Genomic DNA, 20,829 nt, shown 5'->3' with positions numbered 1-20,829 from the left:
TGAATTGTCCTAGACTTATAGTTTACGCTAAAATAAAAAAAAAAGCTTACACTAACAATCTACATATTTTAAGATGGGAAAAGATAAGCAACTTCAGTTTCTGGTGTTTTATGATCCATTTTTTCTTAAAGTAAGAGGAAGAGCCAGGAGATTTGGGATTTTTTTTATTTTATTGAAATATAGTTGATTTACAATGTGTTAATTTCTGCTGTACAGCAAAGTGATTCAGTTATACATATACAGATTTGATACTCTTGATGGTGGCTTTTTAGGGTAAGGAACTTTTCACCATGGGAGATCATTAGGTACTCTTTTAATCCATGTCGTGCTTTCTCCAGTCTTCCCCTACTCCAGGTTTATATGTTTTATTATGGGATCAAGCTTTTGTCATCTCCACAGTAAACGTTCAAACAACTGTGTCTTGTTTGTAGCTAATTCCTAAGAGTAGAGATTGCTTTTCATATAAGATAGAAGGTGAACATACAATTGAATCACCCATAGATGTAAACATACAATTGAATCACCCATAGATGTGGAAAGCAAGGACATGCTGTCCATTATTTATTCTGGTTTTGTAACACCAGCATCACCAACACTCATTTTCTATTTGGTCTTATATGCCACACAATTGGCCCATGCATAGAGTTCTCTGAAATTAATAGATTTAATTTAGCCTTGGAAAAGCTTCTTGGTAACTTTGGTCCTTATAAAAGCAATATCTTTCTCTCTTTCTTCATTACATTTAATAATTTAAATTATAGGGAGATGAAATTAGGTCTAATAACCTTGAATAGGACTTTATTATCTAGTTATGGCAACTTTACAACATATAAGCAGGACAAGGCATTAGAGTTCATTATATGCAAATACAATCTAAATATGTTGTTAGATGAAAAAAATAAATGATCCATTCATGACCATAGTGAAACAACATTGTATTAAAAACTCACTAAGTTGAATACGAAACACATGTTTTAAAAAGCAGCATAATGTATGAAAAGCTGCCAGGAAATGAATTTAAGAGGTTCTAAGTTCATTATACTTTGCCAACCTTACCTTCCTGTGCATACTGTACAATACACAGAATGGAAAAATGTTATTAGCCATATATTACACTCAGTTGACTAAAAGGTTCCCACTGCTTTCTTCAACTGCTATGGTTCATTTTACTGACAACTTCTATCCATCTTCCTGGCAAGTACCAAATCCTGCCTTATGTGATATAGCTGCACTAGATCACACTAAGCAGCCCCTGTCTTGGAAGCTTAATTAAAAACTTCAATTCTAAAAAGACCTTTCGACTGTAGGTGAAATGACTATGCAAGCAAGGTGTTATGCAATGCTTTGTTACTATATCAGACAGCAATCAGCATAGCTGTCTTCATTAGGCGCTTAGGAATGACACTCATTTACCACCCATGTTTATGAGTATCTGCAAAAAACCCACTTCATAGCGTCATCATCAGAAAGAATTTCAGCTAACTATGAGGGTTCTTAATTTCTATATTCTTCAACTTTTCAGATTTCATAATATGTCTGTACAAAAGGACAATATTATTTAAATAATTAAACATTCTTACAGCTGTGCTTTCTATGCTTTTTTTTTTTTAAATCCTTGTTTCATTTCAGTGGGGTGCATGAGTGTGAGTTTATTTTTAAGATCATCAGGGTGGCTTTGGACTAGACTTTGAATAAGGGCACTGACGTAGTAAAGGGAAGACTGTTCTGGGAGTGGGAAGAACTAAATTGCTGTTCCCATCATTTCCAATAACTGGGACAAGCTATTTAACTCATTTGTTCCTCCCTATTATTAAATACAGACAAGAATACCTTTATTACCTACCTCACAGGGTGATGGAAGACAAAGGTGCTTTGAAAATGTATTTTATAAAATATGATACTATTTTTGATTGGACTGATTTCCGTCACCTATAAAATGAATATTCAGCACATCTTTACTATTTGAATTGTTTGACTATTTCTTAATCAAATATTCAGATTCAGCATAAATAAGCCAAGGTCTTTATTAAATAAGGAGTAGGGGGCCTACTTTTTTAAAAGCTAGGAAATAAACATTCTGAAAATAGCAACTTGGAAGAAAAGTTTTGATGGACAGCTGAAAATGTCCTAACGGGTTCAGTCAAAACCCAGACAGACATAACACATGAATTCTTACCTGTCTTCCTTTATTCTTGCCAGCAAGGGCTCCAACCATCCTAACGTGCATTCACAGTGTGCATCGAGAAAAGTTATGACCTGTCCTTTTGAAGCAGCTGCTCCTCGAAGGCGGGCACGTATTAACCCAGAGCGCTCTTCCATTCTAATAATTTTTACCGGCACTTCTAAATTTTTCACATAATTATCTAATGTCAACTTGAGAAAATCTGTAATGTGCAATAAGAATTTATAAAGTTTTGAAACTGTTTTAAGACAGAGAAGAGATACTACCACCCAGATGGAAATTCAACATGCAGAAATGGTGGTAAACTCCTATCAACATTTTTTGCATTGTACAAAAGAAAGATGTAGAGATTTCATCAGTGAATTAGTATACAGTTCATTATGATTCTGTCACTTGGCTGACAAGGATAAGGATATACTAGGAAGTTAATATACCAGAATCTAATTTAGAAACTGGGCCACAATGGCAAACGCAATCTCCTTAATTATAAGTTATTTTTCTTTTACCTACACTAAAAAAAATAAAAAGACCAATATCCACAAAGTCATATAAATGCTCAGTCACAAGATCAACTGAGTTTGGAAAAAAAAGAAACACTTATGAAAGTCATTTTGGCTGATTTCTTAGGTTAGTAAGAACCATGGAATCATGAGATAAACTGAAAGAATTTGTTACTTGTTTCTGGAGTTGGTATATTAATGAAAATTTGATAGGTGGTTACAGAGTTAGTATAATTACAAGGAAAATACAGATCATTGCCCACTTATCTTTTTGAACACAGTTAAGCTTTCTAATTAAAAAAATATACAAAAAAAAAATTTGTACCTCTTTCACTGGCATCATCTACCAAGATGACCTCAGAGAGTAGATAGTGTGGAGAACGATTTATAACACTGTAAACAGTTCTAAGGAGAGTGCTCCAAGCTTCATTATGAAATACAATGACTACACTTGTGTTTGGAAGTTCATCAGGGTAGACCTTTGTCTTGCATCTGGAAGAGAGGAAAGAAGAGGGACATGCTAAGAAGTTCATTTTTCATTCTGATCATTTTAATAAAAATATCCATTATGACACAACTTTAGATTTGAAAGCCCCTTACTACAGAAACACTTTATGATTATCTAAAATTATTTTCCTTTTAATATTTGCTGTGAGTAATCACTTGGCACTTTGAAAATTAAATATGCATACTTACTAATATTATTTTAACTGATTTTATTTTTGACTAATTTTACATTAACTCCAGGGAACAAAGAGGCATGATTTACACAAGTCTAAGAGCTAAAATAGCATTCTGAGTCTATCAATAGAAGACCAGGTACAACAGGGACAGATGAATTCACTTAGTAGATATAATTGTCTTCTTTGTTTAGAAAAAGAGTTATTGTATAACTCAAAAAGTCTTAAGAACATAAAAAGGCATATGTTCACAGGGTTTTGAAGCTTGTAAAACTGAAATGATTTTTCTATTCTAAAATCTAGTCATGAACGCTTCCTATTCTGTTTGAGAATGCCATAATCCATGTCTACTTTGAGGTAAAGATTTAGGGGCCAGGATACACTTTACAGACTCTCAATGAGTACTATACAATCAAAATCGGAGATTATGAAAGGGTATAGGCTACCAGAACATCTCAAACTTTAATGTGCAGAGGAATTGCCTAGGGATTTGTTAAAATGCAGATTCTGGTTCCGAAGATCTGGGGTGCAGCCTGAGAATATGCAGCTTTTAAAAAGTTTCTAGGGGCTTCCCTGGTGGCGCAGTGGTTGCGAGTCCGCCTGCCGATGCAGGGGACACGGGTTCGTGCCCCGGTCCGGGAAGATCCCACATGCCGTGGAGCGGCTGGGCCCGTGAGCCATGGCCGCTGAGCCTGTGCGTCCGGAGCCTATGCTCCGCAACGGGAGAGGCCACAACAGTGAGAGGCCCGCGTACCGCAAAAAAAAAAAAAAAAAAAAAAAAAGAAAAAAAGTTTCTAGGTGATTCAGATGCTTCTGATCACTGGAGCACACTATTTAGTAAGAGGTTACATCATAATTGTTATTACTTTTAGAAACTTGATATTTTGAGAAAAACTTCTAATTTTGCTTAGAAGTTAAAAGAACTCCAGATTTTACTTTTCAAGCCATCAATTGAAAAAGGTACATTTTGATAAATAACATGCAGTGTGTTCTAGGTGGTCATCCCAAATTTAACATGCAGATGGCTCTCACCCATATCAACTTTCAACATTTAGACATTTCTGTCATGTAATGTTAAATCACTGTGATTACAGAATATTAAAAAAAGAATGTCACTGGGTATCCAGAACAGGAATAGAAGTTTATTCACCTTAGGTTATTTTTTCCTGTAAAATATTCTAAAGAGCTAGAAAATTAAAATAATTCCATAAAGTAAAATGAACCAGATACAGCCTGCCACCAATAAATGACCTAATCTCTGACACAAAATTAGCATCGTTAAAATTAGTCCCCTTCACAGGTGAGTGAAAAAAAATCCACTAAAGTGTGGGCATCAAAGGCATGTAATAAAAGTCTGCTGAGATTTTAATCATCTTTTAAAACAGTCTAAAATATCACCTACTCAGTGAAGTGCTCTGCAATATAGCCAGATAAGAATGTGCATGTGTCTAACCGTAACATTTTTTCAGCAAATATTTATTTGAATAACATTCATTAAGCAGCCACACTATATAGGACACTGTGTAAATAAGAAAAATCAAAATGTAGGGGGTGAAAAGTAGGTTGATTCATAGTCATCTCTTCCCATTCTGGTAGCAAGATTCAAATGGTTTCTATACGCTTCATCATCATTTGACCTGTACCTCCAGGCAGTTCATCACTAAATGAACTTAGAAAGCTGTCTTGGTAAGTCAGAAAGTTTCTTGCCATGATTTTCCTCAAACCTCCATTCTTCTTCCTCAGCAAAACACCCCTTCACTTTCAGCATGCTGAACAAAATGTATCATAAAGATTATCATTATCATCAATAAAGAAGTAAAGCTGGAGAAGCAGGCTGAAATCTGTCCAACAGTCAACAAATACTGGTTTAACCCAAGGATAACAGTCTATAAAGTCTACTTAGTATCATTTGGATAAAAATCATTTCTTTTAAATTAAATCTCTCACATGTTACACTAAGTGCTAATAAACAAAAAATGAATGAGATATTAATTTAGATAAATCATTTAAAATATCGAAATAAAAGCAGACATGTAGATCCAGCTTCTTAAACTATTTCCGGCATGCTTTATTTTTGCGGTTAAAAAAAGTCCACTCACAAATGTTAATTTTATATTCATCATATGTGACGAAGTTATAATGAACTAATTTACTATTAATGTAGCTATTTTGCTTACTTAGAGAAAACTTCCACCATGTCATTATTTAATGTAGCATAAAAATAAAGTGTGGCTAATATGTTATTAATTCTTCCTCTTCCTCCTATGTATGCAGTTATTTAGCAAAGAAAACTTTATATAATAATAAAATAATTTATAGGATAATTCTTGTTACATAAATTAATCATTTTCTATGTCAGTTTATCCAGTTATCTCAAGTGCATAGATACGTATGAACAAGAGTTTTTATTTTCATGGTTTTTAATGGATTTGTGACACACTGAACTTGAATTATTGTCCGTAATTCATCAAACCTATTGTTTCACCTAGGGTTAGATACATCATGATTTTATGTTCCACTAGGAAAGAAAAATGTTTCACTAGGAAAAATTTTATGTTCCACTAGAAAAATGTTGTCAAATAAACTATAATATAATGCTTTCTTATCTTGAATAGGTTCTATTCAATACCTAAGTAAAGCCTATAGAAAAAGCTTTTAAACTTATTTGGACATAGATTCCTATCAATATTTTCAGGTTTGCTTATAAATCAGTCACACTAGTTTCTTGTTGCTTTGAAGTTTCTTTCATCTATTCTAAGGGGATTTCTCCAGCTTTAGGTTGTATTGCTTAAAAGAGAGGCATGCGTTTAGCACGTACCTCAGTAACAAAATACAAAACAACTTCATCTTGTGAGTATCCTCCTTGGTACTATAAAGCTGTGCTTTGCAAAATTTAGCTGCAAAAGAATTATGTTGGGATCTTGATAAAATTCAGATTCTGATTCAGTAGATCTGGGATGGGCCCAAGGCCCTGAATTTCTAATAAGATGCCTGGTGATGTGGACACTGCTGGTCCTGGGTTGACAGGATAAGCAACAAGGCTATGTAAATCAGTTAGCTGTTGATTAACAAGAAAATATGAAATTGCAGTCATTGCTCCAACCATAAATATTGGCTTCATCAAATGAAATATAATTTTTGCCACTGTTTCCTTGTCTTTCTGTTCAGACAATAACTTTTTGTCCTAATACTGAATCATATTGTAATCTTTCTGAAGAAATGTTGAATGACAAACTCTACACATACAGTACAAATACTGCACATAACTTAGTTGAAGTTTAACTATGTAAACGGCCATGACCACATTCACACAAACTTAAGGAATATTGCCTACATGACAACTGCCAGCTGGTAGACAATGTCTGTAACTAATCATTAACTGTAAAACTCATCCTGATTTCAGACATATAAAAGGTATAAAGTGTACACTTAGAACAGGTGAATACAATAATTTTTCTTTAGCCACAGAAAAGTACTACAGTGTTGTTTGATTTTTTCAGGTTTTTTTTTTTTAATGTCTTTAGTATCTAAACTGGCAGAGTTTTTTTTTAACTGGCTGATTTTTCCAGAAATAATTAAAAACAAACAAAACAAAACAAGGAACCTATATGATGTAGGTGGAGGTAAGTACTTAAAATAAATAGATAGTTTGGATTTCTCTAATAATCTCTTCACCCTCACACATGACAAACTCCTTCTTCTGTGGTATTACAGGAAGAATTTCACCACTGTTCACCTCAGCTGTTACAGCTCTCATAATAAGATTAAAGTATGTACTCTGAAATGTGTGGTAGACATTGCTTGGTCTACACAGCTGAGTAAAGCTCAGAATCTCCAAAAGGTGGAATTGCAAAGGACTTTCAAAGCTGACTAATTCAAATATTTATTTCACAGAATACAAGTCTCAAGTCACAGAGCTAGTTCAATACTCTGCATAATAAAGTAATAAATAATACCACTAATAAAATAATGTATTATTTAATAATATTAGTAACAGTAATGATTTCTGCTCCATATTATATGCTAGATGTCTTAAATGATGTTGTTGGTATCTGAAAAATTAGAAAAAAAGCATTTTTATGCCTTTTTAAATAATTTATATCTTTATAAATATCTTTAAGTCAAGAGAAGTAGATTCTCCTAGGATCATTTTATTAAAACTAAGCATAGAAAGACAGCTTTCACTGAAATTAGGTACATATAGATCAAATACTCTTAGCAACCTGTCTTTCGAAGATATTATTTCTCTTTTATGTGAACATCTAAATAGAACTGGAAAATTTGACATAACTGTGGGAACACAATGTGTATGTAATTAACTTTGAGAGTAAAAGTGGCAGACTGCAACAGTAATTTTCATCAATTTGAAAGGAATATCTGATACCCAATACTCAAATTAAGCTCCTGAAATCTGGTATTCCAATAAGATCATAAGCTTTATCATAGCAGCATTTCATATTTGCACTATATTTTGACATTCTAAATCTATAATAGTTGAAATAAAATGAAGGTTTATTTCCTTTTAATTCTGTAATAATATATCTCTGGCTCTAATTCTTAGCTGCACATAGGAATCATCCCATGAGCTTGAAAAAAAATTACTGATATGTGGGTTTTAGCCACAGAGATTCTGATTTAGGGGTCTGGGGTGTGGCCATGGGTAATAGGATTAAAAAGAAATCTCTCCTGGGGATTTGAATGTGCAGCCAAGGTGACAACTGTTACCGAAATGTATTTAACAGAAACACTGATATGATATACATACATATATATGTATATACATACATACATATATAAAACCTTTTTGCTTACATCAACATTTTAAAATAGGATGTATAAGGTTAGTATCTCTTGTGTTTGTATGAACTAAAATAAGGCACTATTTCCTTTAATTATAAGTACTGGAGTCAGAAGGTCTCTACTTCAATTACAATCTCTTCTGTCATCTGGATACATACTAACGTTCATCCAGTTTTCTGTGTATCAGCTGTTGATTTGTAAATATATGAGAAATAAATGCAACTGCTCTTCTTTGGAGAGAATTCGGGGGTAGAATCACTTTTCCACTGTCTGGAACATGGAAATAGTGACATAGTGTACCTATTTACCATCTTTTCCCTTGGCTATGCCCACATTATGGGAACATAGACTGTTACAATTTGATTTTATCCTTTTCAAAACCATATTGATGATTTCAGATAAGCTACTGGAACACAACATGCCACATCAAAGAAAAATTGACTACAAAATGAGAATGGGAAATCACAAAGGATCCATAATTACACAGTGGTTTAGTTAGATACAGTGCATTTCGGACTCCAAACAAAGGCTGTCAACACTGTAGTTTGCATGACTTTTTGGATTGCTGCTCAGTGAATCAGCGGCTACCTTTAACTGCCTCAAACAAAGAAGAGTAATAACAGTGATTTAAAATAAAGACTTACAAGTCCTCTATATACTTCTTATTTTTAAGAGCTGTGGGAATTGCATTGAACCTTGCAGAATTATGTGTGGTTTCCATGTTTCCCCGTCATTAACATTTATATTCACAGAGAGAAATTCCATCATTTTCCAATGCACCCGTGCAAAAAAAACTTGGGCAACAGGAAAGTGTTTCTTCCATAATTGAAAGCTTGGTGCCTCCGTAAAATGAAGCACTTAATTTTGCATGGGTTTCTATATGTTGATTTGTACTTCCGTGGTGTTAAACCTTCCAAAAGTAAGTTCCTGTAAGTCATAATTACTTGACTATTTCAATTTTTTTCTTTTTTTACAAAATCAAATTGTTCTTCACCTGTCCCAATCACCTTTATTTTAACATCCAGGTAGACCCTGTACTATTTGCTATCAGATCTATTCTTTGCTCCTTCTGTTTTCTTCTAAGTATTGGGGTGGGGGGAGCAGGAGAGTTTTTGAGCAGGATGCTTTCCCAAGACTCTCTTGCTTGTTAGTTTCTCTTTGAAATATGCCACGAGGACCTTGGGTGGAGAGCACTGTGCAGCAGAAAGGAGGAAGAGGGAGCCAGGGAATTTCTTTCTCTCTACTTCCCTAATCCCAGAGAAGACTACTCAGCCCTCCCCCAACCTTGTACTTCATATATGCCTCAATCCTTTTACTTATTATACTCTTTCACAACAAATACATCTAATCCAGTAGACTAGGGGCTTCTTAAAAAGAAGAGGGAAGGTTAATCTTATCTCTGTGCTGCCAGAAACTAGCCTTCTGCATGTCACAAGATATATTTAGTAAGCGGTTGACGCATGAAAACTTCACCAAGAGGCAGGCTATTGTATTAATTATCAGATTAACTTCCCAATTGTAGTTTTTAAAAATAAATTTATTTATTTATTTCTTAATTTTTGGCTGTGTTGGGTCTTCATTGTTGTGCATGGTCTCTCTCTAGTTGTGGTGAGCGGGGGCTACTTTTTGTTGCGGTGCGCAGGCTTCCTCATTGCAGTGGCTTCTCTTGTTGTGGAGCACGGGCTCTAGGCACGAGGGCTCAGTAGTTGTGGCTCACGGGCTCTAGAGCGCAGGCTCATTAGTTGTGGCACACGGCCTTAGCTGCTCCGCGGCATGTGGGATCTTACTGGACCAGGGCTCGAACCCGTGTCTCCTGCATTGGCAGGCGGATTCTTAACCACTGTGCCACCAGGGAAGTCCCCCAGCCATAGTTCTACACTATTATAATCTGAACTAGAGGCGTAGAAATACCTGTTTTTCTACATCTTTTTATATTTTCAGTTGGTTTTGGTTTTCAAGCTTCTAGAGCCACGGCAAATAAATGAGCTCGGGATAGGAAAGAGGAGGAGTATCAGAAAATTGGTCTGCAAGTCATTTTATTATAACACATTCCCCTCAAACATAAGTAACATCGTTCTATTTTGATATACTGGAGAAGGCTCTGTGTCTGGAAAATCTATGTTTATCTCCTCATTCTGCCATTAGGATCTATGAGCAAACTCTTGAAGCTTCAGTTCTGGCATTGCCTAAATTGGAGTAAAACTGCTTGCCACATCTATACCACAGGACTTTTGAGGAAACAAATGGAATTATTAAGGAATTATATGAATGTAAGTTATTATTATACTGTTCTTATATTATCAAGTACTATATGAAATATTACAGATAAGGTCTTTGGTTCAGCCTTGCTGCTGACAGTATTCTGACCATAGCCATATTAACTTGTCTTTTATTCTTAGTTTCTGTGGCCAAGCATCCATTTTATTCCTTACTTCCAATGCATGTTCAATAACAGGTCTGGTGTCTAGACCATCCTGGCTTGAGAACTGCTTTATTTCTTTGTCCAGGGTAGCAGTGTGGAATAAAGGTCCCGCCTCTTTCGCTTTTAGTTCTTTCAAATCGTTTATTGCCGTAATATGAAATTTCTGCTGCTGGCTGTGGCTGCTTGCTATTAAATCTTCCTGCTTACCTTAATCTCTGCTGGAAGATCTCAAAGGGTCAATTTCTGCTGAGATCTCTGCTTCTTGCCTGCTCTTGAATATCCATGAGTTAAGTCTATCAACCTGTGTTCCCTCCTATTACCAAAGCTGGAATAGATCCCCACCCTATAGGTCGGTCTGGTTATCCAATCCTGCATTTCTCAGCTAGGGTTAGGCCACCTCCTCCTGTAGTCAAGCTCTGATTTAAGAAACATCATAATAAGAAAGCTAGTACTAAGTGGCGAACATTTACTGAACTCTTGGTTACGTAGCAGACATTTTACTATACGTTTTCTATGTATCATCTCATTTGACCCTGAGAACTGAAATCTCCTGCAACCACACAGGTTAAATATCAGAACTAAGAGAAGGCTATGAACTCATAAATACCTTCACTGCATGCTTCAAGAACTTCCAGAAAATAAATTTATTCAAACAATTAATTGGTCAAACAATCCCCTTTTAAGGAGAGTACGTTGCTTGGTTGTCTTCTCAGGACAATGTATATCTTAACTAGACAAACTGCTTGCCTATCAGTTGACCTCAAGACGTTTTCCTCAATATGTCCACCAATCCTAAACTATTACATCACACACTGACCAGGCTCAATAAGATTCCTGCATTAAAAGACCAGTCTTAAGCCACTTAAACCCAGACCCCCAATCTCGATAAATCTCTAACGTGGCCTCTCTTTCCAAGACTACTAGAACTCATCAGAACTGTCTGTTAAGGTGGTGGTTATTCTGGTGATCTTTTATGGAGTCCTTATACTATTCTTATAATACTCATTAATAACTATATATTATATAATAATCATATAATAATATTATATAATCATATAATAATTATTCTTATAATAATTATAATTGCAGTCCCTATAATATTCTAAATTACTCCCATTTGATAATAACTTAATGTTCAGATCAGTTAAGTAACTTGCTTCTAAGTGACAGAGCTGGGTTTCAAACCCCGGAAATCTGACTTTAATAGCTGCTATTCAACCTCTTTCCTGATAGGATAAGGCCTTTCTCATTTAGAGAAGAAACTGCCTTTGTTAGGGAGAATTCTTAGAATAGGTACCTGGGGAGCCTGAAGGTATGCATTCCCAGAAAACAAAAGAAAACATTAATTGCTTTGAATGAGGTGAGGGGAAATTTTGCTTTGGTCCAGCGAGGGTGGGCACTTGAGGTGGGAAAGACTAAAGAAAGGAGTAAAAAGGGACTAGGGAGAGGAGATGAGCAAGTAAAATGATGAGAGGCTAAAGTGGCCAGTGGACTTTCCTCAGTGATGTGACAACTGCAAGAGGTTTTAAAGATGAGTTATATCTAAAATTCATATTTGACTACAATGTTATAATGCAACCCCACCTCCCTTCCTACTATCCATTAAATTTGCCCTACTCATAAATGCACTGCATTGGTGATTACATAAGTATGTCTCTCATTTAAGAAAGAAGCCAGGTGTAGCATCTGTATTGCACTATGAGGAACTGAGACAGCAGTCACAAAAGCAATCATAAAAGAATGTCTACCAGGGAAATGAGTAAATCTTGGGAGGACGATTCTTTTGGCTTTAAGCTGACTTATCTTGACTTTAACAGACTGGTACACTAAGTTGACATCTGCTTTATATTAAAAAATAAAATATCATAAATCTAATTTCTACCAAATAAATGGCAACCATATACTCCCACTGGAGTTACTTCCATGTCAACAGTTGCTAAACAATCTCTTTTTTCCAGCACATAAAAATAAGTACTGTACAAGCAAGTTTTATATTTTTTCTATTGTGAAGAACTCTCTTTTTTGGAAATGAATTATAATTCAACACTGTATCTAGAAGTAAAAGAATACCATTCAAGTAAGTGTTGTGGCCTTTGTTGTGTTGGAACATGAATTTAGAAGGCTGTTCTCTTTCTATGACCTCTGAATATAATTCTTTCATGCTATTGAAAGTACTTAACAATGAGTTGTCTAAATTGAATGTGTTATTGAATGCAGTAACTATAATTAAAGTGACTTTGCAACAAAATTACTCACCATTGTCATTCATAAGTTTAAACTCTCACATTTGTTAGTGAAAATAACACTGATTTCAATAAGGCCTGGATTCTGGAACAAGCTTTGCTTCTGTCCTCATTCATGGCCTTATCCAAGTCAACTGACCACCCTAAGCCTTATAGGTTTCACTTCTCTTAGACAATGAAACCACCACACAGGTTCACAGGCAGAAACTTTGATATTGACATTATGGTGGTGATGTTGACATCATGAGTCACCAATCCTGATGATTCCTCCCTCAGTATCCTTCTTATCCTTCACAGTAACTATGTCCTCTATATAGACTATCATCCCTTCTCTAAGTTATTGCATGGCATCAATATGGTGCATTTGGGGGACATTTTGACCCCCAAAGTATATCCTTCTCATTGCAGACCAGAATGCAGATCTAAGTAGCCACTCCTTTATTCAAATGTTCTGATGGCTCTTTGTCGCCTAATGTTAAAATCTAAAGGCTTTTCCTGGCTTAGTCTCACACATGTCACCTTCTCCTCTCGCCATGGCATTTAACTCTTCTGCAATACTGAACATCTCAAAGTTCCTTCAATAAACAAAGCTTTCTCATGCCTTTATCTTCCTCAATCTCTAGAATTCCTTGTATTTGGAATGCTATCTTCCCTGATGTGCTCACACACATTATTCATGGTAGGACTCAAGTCGCACTTCCTCAATGAAACCGTATTTCCTGCACAGATATCCAACTGTTCACTCTCCTAAACTCTCAGAACATTTTATGTATTTATTCCCTTTTCCTTCTCTTTCTTTTCATTTTCACAAGGGTTTTTTTCCTGGTCCTTGTGCATTTACATCTTTTGCATGATTATGACCACATTGCAAAATTTGGGTTTTCAAACATTTTCCAGTTTCAGTGTAATATATGTAACTATTGAGAATGGAGTCATTCTGAAGTGTGTGGAAAACTCCCTATCATACTGTAGCTACTGTTTTCAAGAAAAGCTCTGAAATGTTCCCAGAAAAGATCCCTTTCTTCTCATTATTCTTCTAATGAGAATTTCTAGCTAAAGGATTCTCTGAATATAAAATATTCATTTGTGAATCAAGTACATACATATATATGTTATAAACCATACCTTCTTGAGGAAAGATGGAGTTATAGATAATGAAAGAAAGTTCAATTGGTCAAGTGGGGCTCTATATCCAGAGTGAATTGTGATGGATGCTGTTTCAGAGTACAAGTCTGTATCAAGAACAATGCAGTGGGGTAGACCTTCAAGATGGAGGAGGAGTAAGACACGGAGATCACCTTCCTCCCCACAAATACATCAGAAATACATCTACATGTGGAACAACTCCTACAGAACACCTACTGAACGCTGGCAGAAGACCTCAGACCTCCCAAAAGGCAAGAAACTCCTCACATACCTGGGTAGTGCAAAAGAAAAAAGAAAAAACAAACAAAAGAATAGGGACAGCACCTGCACATTGGGGAGGGAGCTGTGAAGGAGGAAAAGTTTCCACACACTAGGAAGCCCCTTCGCGGGCAGAGATTGCAGGTGGCAGAGGGGGGAAGCTGTGGAGCCACGGACGAGAGCGCAGCAACAGGGGTGCGGAGGGCAAAGCGGAGAGATTCCTGCACAGAGGATCGGTGCAGACCAGCACTCACCAGCCCGAGAGGCTTGTCTATTCACCCGCTGGGGCGAGCGGGGCTGGGAGCTGAGGCTTGGGCTTCGGTCGGAGCACAGGGAGAGGACTGGGGTTGGCGGCGTGAACACAGCCTGAAGGCGGCTAGCGTGCCACAGCTAGCCGGGAGGGAGTCCGGGAAAAAGTCTGGAACTGCCTAACAGTCAAGAGACCATTGTTTCAGGGTGCGCGAGGAGAGGGGATTCAGAGAACCGCCTGAACAAGCTCCAGGGATGGGCGCGAGCCGCGGTTATCAGCGCAGACCCCAGAAACGGGCATGAGATGCTAAGCCTGCTGCTGCTGCCGCCACCAAGAAGCCTGTGTGCGAGCACAGGTCACTCTCCACACCTCCCCTACCGGGAGCCTGTGCAGCCCGCCACTGCCAGGGTCCTGTGATCCAGGGACAACTTCCCCTGAAGTTGAATACAGAGAACGCACGGTGCATCTCAGTCTGGTGAAACGTCACGCCAGCCTCCACTGCCGCAGGCTCGCCCCGCATACGTAGCCCTCCCTCCCACCGGCCTGAGTGAGCCAGAACCCCCAAATCAGCTGCTCCTTTAACCCCGTTCTTTCTGAGTGGGAACAGACTCCCTCAGGCGACCTACACACAGAGGCAGGGCCAAACCCAAAGCTGAACCCCAGGAGCTATGCCAAAGAAGAAGAGAAAGGGAAATTTCTCCCAGTAGCCTCAGGTACAGTGGATTAAATCTCCACATTCAAAGTGATGTACCCTGCATCTGTAGAATACCTGAATAGACAATGAGTCATGCCAAAATTGAGGCAGTGGACTTTGGGAGCAACTATATATATAATTTTATCCTTTTTCTCTTTTTGTGAGTGTGTATGTGTATGCTTCTTTGTGTGATTTCCTGTGTATAGCTTTGCTTTTACCATTTGTCCTTGGGTTCTGTCTATCCAGTTTTTTTGTGTTTTTTTTAGTATAGTTTTTAGTGCTTGTTATCATTGGTGGATTTGTTTTAGGTTTGGTTGCTCTCTTCTTTCCTTTTTTTATTACTTTTTAATTTTTAAAATTTTTAATAATTACTTATTTTTTCTTTCAATTATTTTATTTTATTTTATTGTATTTTTTCCCTTCTTTCTTTATTTCTTCTCCCTTTTCTTCTGAGCCGTGTGGCTGATAGGGTCTTGGTGCTCTGGCTGGGTGTCAGGCCTGTGCCTCTGACATGGGAGAGCTGAGATCAGGACACTGGTCCACCACACACCTCCCGGCTCCACGTACTATCAAATGGAGAAAGCTCTCCCAGAGATCTTCATCTCAATGCTAAGACACAGCTCAACTTAATGACCAGCAAGCTACAGTGCTGGACACCCTATGCCAAACAACTAGCAAGACAGGAACACAACCCCATCTATTAGCACAGAGGCTGCCTAAAATTATAAGGTCACAGACACCGCAAAACACACCACAGGATGCGGACCTAACCACCAAAAAGACAAGATCCAGCCCCACCAACCAGAACACAGGCACTAGGTCCCCTCCACCAGGAAGCCTACACAACCCACTGAACCAACCTTAGCCACTGGGGGCAGACACCGAAAACAACGGGAACTATGAACTTGAGGCCTGCAAAAAGGAGACTCCAAACACAGTAAGTTAAGCAAAATGAGAATACAGAGAACACACAGCAGATGAAGGAGCAAGGTAAAAACCCACCAGACCAAACAAAGGAAGAGGAAATAGGCAGTCTACCTGAAAAAGAATTCAGAGTAATGATGGTAAAGATGATCCAAAACCTTGGCAATAAAATGGAGAAAATACAAGAAACGTTTAACAAGGAACTGGAAGAACTAAAGAGCAAACAAACAATGATGAACAACACAATAAATGAAATTAAAAATTCTCTAGAAGGAATCAATAGCAGAATAATGGAGGCAGAAGAATGGATAATTCACCTGGAAGATAAAATAGTGGAAATAACTACTGCAGAGCAGAATAAAGAAAAAAGGATTAAAAGAATTGAGGACAGTCTCAGAGACCTCTGGGACAACATTAAACTCACCAACATTTGGATTATAGGGGTCGCAGAAGAAGAAGAGAAAAAGAAAGGGACTGAGAAAATATTTGAAGAGATTATAGTTGAAAACTTCCCTAACATGGGAAAGAAAATAGTCAATCAAGTCCAGGAAGTGCAGAGTCCCATACAGCATAAATCCAAGGAGAAACAAGCCATGACACATATTAATCAAACTATCAAAAATTAAATACAAAGAAAAAATTTTAAAAGTAGAAAGGGAAAAACAACAAATAACATACAAGGGAATCTCCATAAGGTTAACAGCAGAAACTGCAAGCAAGAGGGAGTGGCAGGACATATTTAAAGTGATGAAGGGGAAAAACGTACAACCAAGATTACTCTACCCAGCAAGGATCTCATTCAGATTCGACGGAGAAATCAAAACCTTTAGAGATAAGGAAAAGCTAAGAGAATTCAGCACCACCAAACCAGCTTTACAACAAATGTTAAAGGAACTTCTCTAGGATGGAAACACAAAGAGAAGGGAAACATTTACCATAACAAACCCAAAACAATTAAGAAAATGGTAAAAGGAACATACATATTGATAAATACCTTAAATGTAAATGTATTAAATGCTCCAACCAAATGCCATAGACTGGCTAAATGGATACAAAAACAAGACCCATATATATGCTGTCTACAAGAGACCCACCTCAGACCTAGAGACACATACAGATGGAACGTGAGGGGATGGAAAAAGCTATTCCATGCAAATGGAAATCAAAGTAAAGCTGGAGTAGCAATTCTCATATCAGACAAAATAGACTTTAAAATAAAGACTATTACAAGAGACAAAGAAGGACACTACATAATGATCAAAGGATCGATCCAAGAAGAAGATATAACAATTGTAAATATTTATGAACCCAACAAAGGAGCACATCAATACATAAGGCAAATGCTAACAGCCATAAAAAGGGAAATCAACAATAACACAATCATAGTAGGGGACTTAAACACCCCACTTTCACCAATGAACAGATCATCCAAAATGAAAATAAATAAGGAAACACAAGCTTTAAATGATACATTAAACAAGATGTACTTAATTGATATTTATAGGACATTCCAACCCAACACAACAGAATACACTTTCTTCTCAAGTGCTCATGGAACATTTTCCAGGATAGATCATATCTTGGGTCACAAATCAAGCCTTGGGAAATTTAAGATATCATATCAAGTATCTTTACCAAACACAATGCTATGAGACTGATATGAATTACAGGAAAAAATCAGTAAAAAATACAAAACATGGAGGTTAAGCAATACACTACTTAATAACTAAGAGACTATGGAAGGAATCAAACAGGAAATCAAAAAACACCTGTAAACAAATGACATTGAAACACGATGACCCAAAACCTATGGGTTGCAGCAAAAGCAGTTCTAAGAGGGAAGTTTATAGCAATACAATCCTACCTCAAGGAACAAGGAACGTCTCAGATAAACAACCTAACCTTACAACTAAAACAATTAGAGAAAGAAGAACAAAAGAAACTCATGGTTAGCAGAAGGAAAGAAATCATAAAAATCAGATCAGAAATAATGAAAAAGAAATGAAGGAAACGATAGCAAAGATCAATAAAACTAAAAGCAGGATATTTGAGAAGATAAACAACATTGATAAACCAATAGCCAGACTCATCAAGAAAAAAAGGTAGAAGAATAAGATCAATAGAATTAGAAATGAAAAAGGAGAAGTAACAACTGACACTGCAGAAATACAAAGGATCATTAGAGATTCCTACAAGCAACTCTATGCCAATATAATGGACCACCTGGAAGAAATGGACAAATTATTAGAAAACCACAACATTCTGAGACTGAACCAGGAAGAAATAAAAATATAAACAGACCAATCACAAGCACTGAAATACAGACTATGACTAAAACTTTTCCAAAAACAAAAACCCAGGACCAGATGGCTTCACAGGCGAATTCTATCAAACATTTAGAGAAGAGCTAACACCTATCCTTCTCAAACTCTTCCAAAATATAGCAGAGGGAGGATCACTCCCAAACTCATTCTATGAGGCCACCATCACCCTGAGACCAAAACCAGACAAAGACGTCACACAAAAAGCAAACTACAGGCCAATGAACACAGATGCAAAAATACTCAACAAAATACTAGCAAACAGAATCCAACACCATGTTAAAAGGATCATACACCATGATCAAGTAGGGTTTATCACAGGAATGAAAGGATTCTTCAATATATACAAATCTATCAATGTGATACACCACATAAACAAATTGAAGGATAAAAACCATACGATAACCTCAATAGGTGCAGAAAAAGCTTTTGACAAAATTCAACACCTTTTATGATAAAAACCCTCCAAAAAGTAGGCATAGAGGGAACTTACCTCAAACATAATAAAGGCCATATATGACAAACCCACAGCCAACATCATTCTCAATGATGAAAAACTAAAACCATTTCCAATAAGATCAGGAACAAGACAAGGTTGCCCTTGTCTCACCACTGTTATTCAACATAGTTTTGGAAGTTCTAGGCACAGCAATCAGGGAAGAAAAAGAAATAAAAGGAATCCAAATCAGAAAAGAAGAAGTAAAGCTGTCACTGTTTGCAGATGACATGACACTATACATAGAGAAACCTAAAGATGCTACCATAAAACTACTAGAGCTAATCAACGAATTTGGTAAAGTAGCAGGATACAAAATTAATGCACAGAGATCTCTTGCATTACTATACACTAATGATGAAAAATCTGAAAGAGAAATTAAGGAAACACTCCCATTTACCACTGCAAGAAAAAGAATAAAATGTCTAGGAATAAACCTACCCAAGGAGACAAAAGACCTGTATGCAGAAAATTATAAGACACTGATGAAAGATATTAAAGATGATACAAACAGATACAATTTCTATATATAGAAATATACTATGCCCCTGGATTGGAAGAATGAGAATGAACATTGTGAAAATGACTATACTACCCAAAGCAATCTACAGATTCAATGCAATCCCTATCAAACTACCAATGGCACTTTTCACAGAACTAGAACAAAAAATTTCAGAATTTGTATAGAAACACAAAAGACCCCAAACAGCCAGAGCAATCTTGAGAAAGAAAAATGGAGCTGGAAGAATAGGGCTCCCTGACTTCAGACTATACTACAAAGCTACAGTAATCAAGACAGTATGGTACTGGGACAAAGACAGAAATATAGATCAATGGAACAGGATAGAAAGCTGAGAGATATACCCATGCACATATGGTCAGCTTATTTTTGAAAAAGGAGGCAAGAATATACCATGGAGAAAAGACAGCCTCTTCAATAAGTGGTGCTGGGAAAACTGGACAGGTACATGTAAAAATATGAAATTACAACACTCTCTAACACCATACACAAAAACAAACTCAAAATGGATTAAAGACCTAAATGTAAGGCCAGACACTTTAAAACTCTTAGAGGAAAACATAGGCAGAACACTCTATGACATAAATCACAGCAAGATCCTTTTGACCCACCTCCTAGAGAAATGGAAATGAAAACAGATATAAACAAATGGGACCTAATGAAACTTAAAAGCTTTTGCACAGCAAAAGATTCCATAAACAACACGAAAAGACAACCCTCAGAATGGGAGACAATATTTGCAAATAAAGTAACGGACAAAGGGTTAATCTCCAAAATTTACAAGCAGCTCATGCAGCTCAATATCAAAAAAACAAACAACCCAATGCAAATATGGGCAGAAGACCCAAATAGACATTTCTCCAAAGAAGATATACAGATGGCCAACAAACACATGAAAGAATGCTCAACATCACTAATTATTAGAGAAATGCAAATCAAAACTATAATGAGATATCACCTCACACCAGTCAGAATGGTCATCATTAAAAAGTCTACAAACAATAGATTCTGGAGAGGGTGTGGAGAAAAGAGAACCCTCTTGCACTCTTGGTGGGAATGTAAATTGATATAGCCACTATGGAGAACAGTATGGAGGTTCCTTAAGAAACTAAAAATAGAACTACCATATGACCCAGCAACCCCACAACTGGGCATATACCCTGAGAAAACCATAATTCAAAAAGAGTCATGTACCAAAATGTTCATTGCAGCTCTGTTTACAACAGCCAGGACATGGAAGCAACTTAAGTGTCCACTGACAGTTGAATGGATAAAAAAGATATGGCACATATATATACAATGGAATATTACTCAGCCATTAAAAGAAATGAAATTTAGTTATTTGTAATGAGGTGGATGGACCCAGAGTCTGTCATACAGAGTGAAGTAAGTC

At 36.7% G+C, this 20,829-nt stretch overlaps 1 protein-coding gene across 4 annotated transcripts in view; it reads right to left on the bottom strand.

Annotated features, from left to right (window-relative positions):
• The window catches only part of GALNT13 (polypeptide N-acetylgalactosaminyltransferase 13), a gene marked incomplete at its 3' end in the record, with an annotated part of 559,595 nt that overhangs the window by 224,580 nt on the left and 314,186 nt on the right, over positions 1-20,829 (bottom strand). For all 4 annotated transcript variants that reach the window (XM_082841320.1, XM_082841322.1, XM_082841323.1 and 1 more), the window contains 2 exons: positions 3,008-3,174; positions 2,177-2,384 (listed from right to left, as the gene is read on the bottom strand). In XM_082841320.1, coding sequence (XP_082697446.1) covers positions 2,177-2,384; positions 3,008-3,174 — 375 coding nt within the window. The remainder of the gene's footprint in view (positions 1-2,176; positions 2,385-3,007; positions 3,175-20,829) is intronic.

This window comes from Leucopleurus acutus (assembly GCF_964270905.1).
Source record: "Leucopleurus acutus genome assembly, chromosome: 6".
NCBI classification, from domain to species: Eukaryota; Metazoa; Chordata; class Mammalia; order Artiodactyla; family Delphinidae; genus Leucopleurus; species Leucopleurus acutus.
This window is presented reverse-complemented; position numbering and strand designations above follow the sequence as displayed.